This window comes from Bombina bombina, chromosome 5 (assembly GCF_027579735.1).
Source record: "Bombina bombina isolate aBomBom1 chromosome 5, aBomBom1.pri, whole genome shotgun sequence".
Lineage (NCBI taxonomy): Eukaryota > Metazoa > Chordata > Amphibia > Anura > Bombinatoridae > Bombina > Bombina bombina.
Window position 1 is genome coordinate 928,371,059 of NC_069503.1, and position 10,002 is coordinate 928,381,060.

General features: G+C 39.8%; 1 protein-coding gene across 1 annotated transcript; it reads left to right on the forward strand.

Moving 5' to 3' along the window:
• Positions 1-430: 430 nt before the first annotated feature.
• LOC128660983 (uncharacterized) lies at positions 431-5,609 on the forward strand. The gene is made up of 3 exons (XM_053715102.1): positions 431-947; positions 1,251-1,374; positions 4,953-5,609. The coding sequence occupies exons 1-3, from the start codon at positions 816-818 to the stop codon at positions 5,606-5,608; spliced, it is 912 nt and encodes a 303-aa protein (XP_053571077.1). The 5' UTR covers positions 431-815; the 3' UTR covers position 5,609.
• The last annotated feature ends 4,393 nt before the right edge of the window (positions 5,610-10,002 follow it).

Sequence of the window (10,002 nt, forward strand, 5' to 3'; positions counted from 1 at the left end):
CTCCAGTTCGTTCTGATGCTGAAGGGGGTAATAGCGGTCGGAGAAAATCCAGCCCCAGTCCGGGGTTAAAGGCGTCTGTGAGGAAGAAGTCAAGTTCGAGCTCCGGAAGTCGGCAGACCGGAGCGGAGTTTGCTGATAATGTGACGCAGTCCGGGAGCACTTGTTCCATTACGGAACAATTCACTGAGCCTGTAATGAAGGGTGATTCTTTGCCTAAGGGTAAGACGGCCAATTTAGGCCAGAAAGTAGTAATTAGAGGGAAAAAGCAAGCTAGTAAAAGTGACGGCCTGCCGAGGCCTATTTCTCTGTGTGAGGGTAATGAACAAGCGAGTATATGTAGTTTAGGTAGCGCCTTAATGAAAAAGAAAGGTGAGGGTTTGATTGTATCAGGGCCGATTGAAATACCTCAGGCAGTTCCAGAACAGTTACATAATGTTTCTAAGTCGGCTCATTTTTTAAGACCTTGCAATAATACGGAAAATCAGGCTTATCGGGTGTTAGACGAGAGGGTTGAAAGGCCTGAAGCCAGCGATAGTCATCATGATACCGAGGTTGATAACGGTGTGGTAGAATTAGATTTATATTTAGATTCTTCTGAGGAGGATTTTATTCCTCCTTCTCCCAATGTAGTTAACACTATTAGCCAGTTTAATACGTCAGTCAGGGTCACGGGTGATCCAGTTTTAAAGGGCGAGTTAAGAAATTTGAGGGATAGGAATGTTGAAGTAATTAAAAATTTACCTGTCACTAATGATGTTTTTCTTTTAGATGGGAATGAAACTGGGTCACGGCCTGAGAATTCCCAGGGTCTTTTAATGGTGGGAAATGACGGCCTAAGTGGGGAGGCTTATGGCCTTCAGGAATCTTGGACGGAAAATATCAGGCTGGATATTGAGGACGGCGTTCCAGGGGTGGAACGTTTTAATGCAAAGGGAGAAGAAACAAGGGTGAGTACGGCCAACAATTTTAATTTTGGTCTTCAGGGCATGATGGGTCAGAGTATTAATAATACATGTCATAGCTCGGTTAACTCTGTTCAACGTCCAAACAGGTCTGGGATTGGGAGAATACAAGGTAGAGGTAGACAACGCAAGAGGTATGGGGATTTAAGGGGAGAAGGGTTTGAGGTCCCATCAGCTAAGAAGGGTAAGGGTGTTTCAGTGTATAATAGGTTGGGTATGTCTACAGCTAGTAGGGGCATTGGAATTTGGGCACCTTCTGGGGGTTTGTCACATGTTTCTTTTTTACAGACGGAAAAAGGGCAGCAATTAATGACTAACACGGATCCCAGGGCTACTGGTTTCCAGAATACAGAGAAGGTTACGGCTGCATCTCAAAGGATTCAGTCTGCAGTGCCTCAGGACCCGAGTACAGGTAATGAGGGATCCGGTGTTGTGAATCTGAATGTGGGGGTTGATACAGTTGGTGTGCATGCTGATCCCTTATCTATAACTGTTGTAGCAGGTTTAAGGGACTTGTTAGCCAAATTAGAAGGAACAAAAGTCACGGGGGGAGTCGCCAATTCATGGGTTCCCACAGAATTGGTTAACCAAAATAGGGTATTAGGGATTGGTGGTGAGGGAATAAAGGATGTAGGGTCAGTACCCCAATCTCAAATGGTCGGTTTATCTCAGCAAAAGGGGACTAATGTTGATAACAAAACGGATGGGGGTCCTGAGCTGAAGATTGCTGACACGGCTTTGGCCAGGTCTTGTTTGTGTTCTATTGGGCCTTTGGGCATGCATTTGACGGTAGAGTTAAGAGAAAAGATTTACAAGAGAGATTTTATTGAATTATTTTCCCTCCTTCCTCTTGATCAGTCTTTTGAGATACCTGAAGATTCAAAAAAGGATTCGGCCAAGAAGGAAGAGGAGGAAAGGAAAAGACGTTACAGAAAATTACCAAAAACATTTACTAACTGGTTCCAGGCTTTTGTTATTTATGCTAGTGTATTTGCTGTTAAGTTCCCGGATCAAGGAGCGGCCCTCTTTTGTTATTTAGATGAAATTGCAGCTGCTCAGAGAACATATGGTGGTATGGCTTGGTGGTATTATGATGAACAATTTAGACAACGTTTGTCGGTTAAGCCTGAGATGAAATGGGATGATCGTGATATGGGTCTATGGCTAAAAGTGATGACTCCGTTAAGGTCTTCGCAGCCCTTTCGAGGGAGTGCCGGCGGATCTCTTCAAAACGGTTCGTCGGCAACAGCCAAAAAAGGTTTCTGTTTTGCTTTCAATGAAAAGTTCTGTAAATGGGGAGCATCATGTAAATTCAGACATGAATGTTCTGGGTGTGGTGGATCCCACCCTTCCAGTAAGTGTTTCAAAAAGAACAAATTGGGAGGAACACAGGAGCTCCCTGAAAAAGGGACTAACTCCGGTGAGGCTAAGAGGGATGGAGCTGTGGCTCGTACTTTACGCTAAACAGAAAGGTTGTGGTGATAAGGCCTTATTGTTGCTACATGGTTTTGAGTTTGGTTTCAGAATTCCATCTTCGGGAGGCGTTGTTCATTACAGGGGTAACCTTAAGTCTGCTAGGGAATGGCCTGAGGTTGTTAGGAGTAAGCTTGAGAAGGAGGTTTCTTTGGGTCGAATGGCAGGTCCTTTTAAAATATCTCCTATCCCCCATTTGCGTATTTCTCCTTTAGGAGTGGTTCCTAAGAAAGAGCCTGGTAAATTTCGTTTAATTCACCACTTATCATTTCCAAAAGGTGGATCTGTTAATGATGATATTCCGGATGAATTATCGTCTGTGTCTTATACATCATTTGACATGGCGGTTAAGTTGGTCAGAGAGGCTGGGCAATTCGCTTTAATGGCTAAAATAGATATTGAGGCGGCTTTTCGGTTACTTCCAGTTCATCCTTCTTCACATTATTTGCTGGGTTGTTGCTTTGAGGGTTTTTTCTACATTGACTTATGTCTCCCGATGGGTTGTTCTATTTCTTGTTCTCTGTTTGAATGCTTTAGTTCATTTTTGGAATGGGTTGTTAAATTCAGGTCTGGATTTTCTTCAGTAGTTCATTATCTGGATGATTTTCTTTTTGTTGGTCCCCATGATTCGGACGTTTGTTTGAAATTAAGGGATTGTTTTTATTCAATGGCATCTGATTTTGGGGTTCCTATTGCAATGGAAAAATCTGAGGGTCCAGTTACGGCCCTTAAATTTCTGGGTATTACAATAGATTCTGAAAGTATGGAATGTAGGCTGCCTCTGGAAAAGATTGTGGATTTGTCAGAAATGATTCAGCAATTTTTGGCGGTCCGTAAGGTGACTTTGAGAAAAATGCAATCTTTACTTGGAAAGTTGAATTTTGCTTGCAGAATCATTCCTATTGGTAGAGTTTTTTCTAGAAGAATGTCATTGGCTACGTCTGGTGTTAGTAAGCCTCATCATTTTGTAAGGATTAAAAAAGGTCACAAGGATGATTTGAAGGTTTGGTTGGAATTCCTTAAAAATTTTAATGGTGTTGCAATATTCATGGAAGCTAGGGTCTCTAATGTTGATTTGGATTTGATAACTGATGCAGCTGGGGGTGTTGGTTTCGGGGCTTATTTTCAAGGGCATTGGTGCGCTGAAGTGTGGCCTCAAGAGTGGGTCAATTTAGGTTTAACCAAGAACCTAGTTTTCCTTGAGCTATTTCCTATTCTGGTGGCTCTGTTTGTGTGGGAAGTGGATTTGATGAATAAATCCATATTGTTTCATACAGATAATATGGGTGTTGTTTCTGCTATTAATTCTTTATCTGCATCATCATTACCAGTTTTGCGTTTATTAAGAGTGCTAGTCCTGAAATGTTTAAGTATGAATGTTTTCGTCAGGGCAAAACATATCCCTGGTAAGCTTAATTTGATAGCAGATTCTTTATCTCGTTCACAGTGGTCTCGCTTTCGAGAGTTGGCGCCTCAGGCGGACGTAGTTGGAGCGACGTTTCCCGTCCAACTTTGGAAGCTTGGGACGGAGGATTGGCTGAATTAATTAAAAAATCTTTGGCTCCAGGTACTTGGACGTCCTATGTATCAGTTTGGAAGGAATGGGAAATGTGGTTATGTCAATCTGAAATTAAAGAAGGGTATGATGATGTCACGGGTTGCTTATTGGAATGGATGTGGCATTGGGGAAATGTGGGTTTGTCACCATCTAATATGGAAAGAAGATTGGCGGCCCTTGCTTTTAGATTTCGCTTATTAGGTTTGTCTGATGTTACAAAGGTTTTTTGGGTCCGTCAGGTTCTTAAAGGCTTGAAGAAAAAGACAAAGGTTAGAGATAAGAGAAGACCTATTACATTTTCTTTACTTCAAAAAGTTTGGGTGGTATTAGCAGAGATTTGTGCATCAAGATTTGAATTAATATTATTTAGAACGGCCTTTGTATTGGCCTTTTTTGGGGCATTTAGAGTTTCGGAATTGGTAAGCCCTAGCAAAAAAGTGTCAGGTGGTTTACAAAAAGAAGATGTATTATGGAATGATAACAGAGTAGAAATATTACTGAGAAATAGTAAAACGGACATATATGGGAAAGGCAAGAACATAGTGCTATTCCCTAGCGGTGGTGAAATATGTCCATGTCAGGTAATGATGCTTTATGGGTCCATACGGCCTTTGCAGGATGGCCCTTTGTTGGTTCATTCAGACGGTTCTTTTTTATCACAATATCAATTTAGAGCCATTTTAAGAGGTTCAATTGTTTTATTGGGTCTTAATCCTTTAGAGTTTGGATCTCATTCTTTCCGGATTGGAGCGGCTACTGAAGCCGCTATGTTAGGTCTCAGAGAGGATATAGTTAAAAAGATTGGTAGATGGGGTTCAAGTCGTTATAAATCTTATGTTAGGCCTGATTTAAGGATATAAAAAAAAAAAAAAAAAAAAAAAAAAAACCTTGAATAGAATGTATGTTTTGGAATGTTTGAGTTGTAATCATCCTGAACACTCCTTTTTCTCTTATTTTAGGTGTAAAGATCGTATGGGTGATGGGGCATTCGTTTATATACTGGGCCAATGCTGAGGCCAGTAAGAAAATGGGCGGCCTTCAGCTTGGGTGTCCTGTGGATCAATGGGAGGTCAAATGGTTTGGGATTAGGGGGATGTGCTGGGAACTCTTTTTTCCGTTGTTTCTAGATTTTGGCAGAATGTTTCCTCGTCCTCAGGTTTTGATAGTGCATTTGGGGGGAAATGATTTAGGTATGATTCCTCAAAAGGAACTAGTTAGAAGAATCAAAAGAGATCTGGGCAACATAAAGGAACTTCATCCTGAAATCAAAATAATTTGGTCACAGATTACTCCTAGGTTGGTTTGGAGATCAGCGAGGGATTATGATAGGCTAGAAAAGAGTCGTAAAAAAATTAACAAAATAATTAGCTCTTTTGTTAAGAGGTTGGGGGGAGGCGTAGTTTTCCACCCAGATTTTGAAGTAGATGGAGCTGAGGAATTTTATTTAAAAGATGGTGTTCATTTTAACCAATTTGGGCTGCAGCTATTTATTTTCGATATAAAAGAAGCTTTGGGAAAAATATTGGGTTTGGCGGGACTGGGCTGTTCGGTCAGTCCAGTCGGTGGCGGGGGTGCTAGTTCCCAGACAAATATGGTACGCAATATGGCCAAGTGATTTGGAGGATTTTAAGTAGTTGCCTCTCCATGGGGTGAGTGGACAACTGGTTTTATAGGGGCAAGGGGTTCCCTATTAAAGTTTAGGTGTACTTGGACGGACTCAACAGGGATATAGCTGAGTCCAGTTGTTGAATAACGGCCATCTTGTTTTTGTGGGTTTGGGAACTAGCACCGCTGTGGTTTATGTTTTATTTGTCAGTAATGTTATTTATGAACATCAGGTATGTTCTGTGGAAAAATGTTTGAAAATGTTTGAAAATATTTATTACTCAATATTTAAATTGTGTTGTTAATAAAATGGCTGCGGCCAAATTTTATACCAAAGCTGTGTGTAACTCTTTTATTTATGTTATTATTTTAACTTATAATGGTTATAAGATTAAGGCCGGGGATTGACGACTTTAAAGGTCAGGGAACCCCTGGGAGTTCGAAGTAACGGGAAGGGGACTTGACCGTTGGAGGAATTAGGCCTTGGGTGTGATTGGTTATTTACTGTAGGGGGCGGGCTTAGCACGCGCTGTTACGCATTTAAAGAAAGAGCGGGAGAATCTGTCATCAGAATAATTATCAAACCTTTCTAGAAAGTGCTCCCTCCCTCCCTCCCTAATCTTTGTTTTTCCTTTCTTGTTCGTGTTTGTCGCAGCAAGGCGGGGGTGCTAGTTCCCAGACAAATATGGTACGCAATATGGCCAAGTGATTTGGAGGATTTTAAGTAGTTGCCTCTCCATGGGGTGAGTGGACAACTGGTTTTATAGGGGCAAGGGGTTCCCTATTAAAGTTTAGGTGTACTTGGACGGACTCAACAGGGATATAGCTGAGTCCAGTTGTTGAATAACGGCCATCTTGTTTTTGTGGGTTTGGGAACTAGCACCGCTGTGGTTTATGTTTTATTTGTCAGTAATGTTATTTATGAACATCAGGTATGTTCTGTGGAAAAATGTTTGAAAATGTTTGAAAATATTTATTACTCAATATTTAAATTGTGTTGTTAATAAAATGGCTGCGGCCAAATTTTATACCAAAGCTGTGTGTAACTCTTTTATTTATGTTATTATTTTAACTTATAATGGTTATAAGATTAAGGCCGGGGATTGACGACTTTAAAGGTCATGCGATTAGGCTGATTGTAAATCACAGTTGTACTCAATTTTGCTTCAATGATCACAGGTTTTCTAACTTACATGTCAATGATCTATGGTGTATTCACTTTTGTTGCATTGAGAATATAAAACAGAGGTGTGTACACCCCTGTGCAATATCACTTAAATGTCAAATCTAACAAGCAATAGCTGGTATTAACATTTATTTAGAGGGGGGCTAACCTGTCATCAGCCCCCCTTAATAAAAAAACTGGACGAAAAGCTATTTCATTTGATAGATATTTGTTAGATCAAATATGATCAGTTATTTGTTTTATTAGATATACCATAATTACAGATATATAAGGTATTAATTTAGTGGAGGTATGCCCCCTATCAAAATTTCATACAAAAAATCAATCAGACTAAGAGATTTTTTTTTTGATCAGGTTAGGAAATGTGTTTATAATATTAGATCTAATATGCAAACCTGCCCGCCTGGCATTGCAGTCAGGAATATGCTGCCAGCATTTAAAATTGCAGAAGCGCTGCTTTTGCAATTACATCAACTGCTTGCGAGCTGCCAATTGCATGCGAGCAGGGGCTGTCAATCACCTTGGTCAGACTTGTCTAGGGTGATTGCAAACTGGAAACTCAGAGGTCACATATAAGTTAAAAAAGCAGCAGTCTGATGAAGCTTAGTAAGATCCGTATATGCAAATGTCCGGGTTTGGTGGGAAATGTGGTGCAAATATACACTGCCTAGTAGTACTGTACTATTACTGTTCTTCTTAATTAATGGTGGCTCCTACATGATGCTTAGCTTTGTCGTGAGTGTGTGTGCGTCTTTGTGTTTGTGTGAGTCTGTGTGTAAAAGAGTGAGTGCCTTTGTATGCGTGTGTGAGAGAGTTTGTGTGAGAGTATGCATGTATTAGTGTGTGAGAGTGCTAGAATAAGAGTGTGTGAGATATTGTTTGAGAGTGTGAATAACTATGTGGAATTTTGTGTTTATTTGCTATTTTACTTAGTGTGTACTATGCAAAAAAAATGTTTTGCTGTGCTGTGCACGGCACAAGAATGTTCAGGTATGGTCTGAATGAAGGTGGCAACCCTAGGCTCGGTCATGTGAGTCTGCACCAAAGCTGTCTAAAGCTGCATCACACAGCTTCATAAATATCCCCCAATGTGTTGTCCAACACTCCACCCATGAACAATTGTTGATATAACATTTGGTATGATAGAAATTGTCATTATTGTCTCTTGCATGTTAGTAATCTGACAAATATCTATTGAACTGGATTCATTTTTGCCCGAAATTGTTGCTTGAGGGATAACACCCATCATCACATATTTAATATCTTAACCAATAGATTATACATATGAACAAAACAACTGATTGATCACCTGATCTAACAAATATAGCTATATAATTGCTGTACTATCTTTGCTATGGGGGAGGTGGCACCCCATAATGAATATTTAGAGGCTCCCACAATATAATGCAATTATTAATACCACCTTTTGAATTTTAGGTCTTATGGAATAAACACTTGATTTAACCCAATCTATCAAAGGTCTATTAGCCTAAATTATTTTTGTGTCTGATATTTTGATTTGGGGAGCTAATCTGGTAGAGGTGGTTTGGCTCCCCATAATCAATACATAGAAGTTCCTACAATATGATTGTTAATGTCAGCTTATTTTTTGTTATGGTGGCTGGCACCACCATATTGAATAGAAGCTCCCATGGTCTGATTACCAATATCACATTTTGCAAGTTAGATCTACATAATAAACACTTGGGGCATATCTATCAAGCTCTGGACAGACATTGCCACAATTCAACCCAAGTTGATTGACACCCCCCTGCTAGCGGCCGAATGGCTGCGAATCTGCAGGGGGCGGTGTTGCACCAGAAGTTCACAAGAGCTGCTGGTGCAATGCTGAATGCGGAGAGCGTATTGCTCTCCGCATTCAGCAATGTCTTTCGGACATGATCCGCTGATCGAATCATATCAGACACATAATAAATAGGCCCCTTGATCTAACCTGATCTAACAAAGATCTATTTGCCTGAATTATTTTTTTTGTTTGAAATTTGTTTGAAATTTTGATTTGGGAGGCCTGCCCCCATCCCTAATTTAATGCCCAATATCTCTGTAATTATAACAAACAAAGATTAAATTAGCGCTTAAACCAAAAGTCAGAAATTAGCGAGGGACATCCAGGATTTCAAGGATAATAAAATCCATACTTACAAGAAAAAGTTTACTAATAGAAACCCATTTCATAATAATAATAATTTTAAAGGGAATAGGGACCCTTCTCGTCAGCCAAACAAATTGGGTAACAATTACAATTCAACCGCAAGAGGGAAAGATCAACATATCACTATAGGAGAGGCTCCCACTAGCATTACATATAAGGATGGATCTTCACCATATAACAATAAGACATACAATTATAATCATCATAGCAATAATGTTAATAACCGTACATACTATTATAATAGGACTCACAATAATAATCCCACAAAGAGTCAGGATCTTGATTATAGAACTTCCAATAGGTTCGAAATTTTCAATAGTAAGGAACCTATTTGGATAAAGGAGGGGGCTAGACCCAAATATAACACTCCCAATAACACCCATTTTTTAGGACAGGGACAGAACGTAGGGAATGTACCATCTCGAGAAAAAAGACCCTATATACAACCCAGGGATCAAATGCCTCCACCAACAATTTGGGAGCCCCAATTACAGAGAGCAAGGAAAAGAACTCTCGATATAGAAGAGGAAACAGAGGAGGATCTAGAATTCAGGCCAAACGCAAGAAAAGTGAGGTGTTAAAACAAGCACGTACAGATATTTTCAATCTGGCTAATATAGATCTCAATGATAATGATATCAAACTGCTTAGTAAGGGCCTGAGTTTTGCCCCCAAAACAGAACTAAATCAATTTGAGACTTATATGGACATACAAAAGTTCATGAGAAAATTAACCCTTAAATGTTATTTCCTAAAGAGACCTGAAACTTGGGGTATATATAACAAAGAATCTAGAATCAACAGAATACCTTAAAAATCCTAAAAGACTTAGACAGGGGGTATGGGGACAATCCGACTATTCAAGAAGAGTTGTATGATATTACAGAATTAGCGAATTTATCATTTCATGATGAAACGTCTGACATAAAATATAGTTCACTCAAAAATAAATCTACATTTTACCCTATTAGTGCACAAGGAGACCAAATCCCTGTCTTCTCTAGATTGGTCTTAGAGGAATCAAGTTCCACATTAACACATGAAG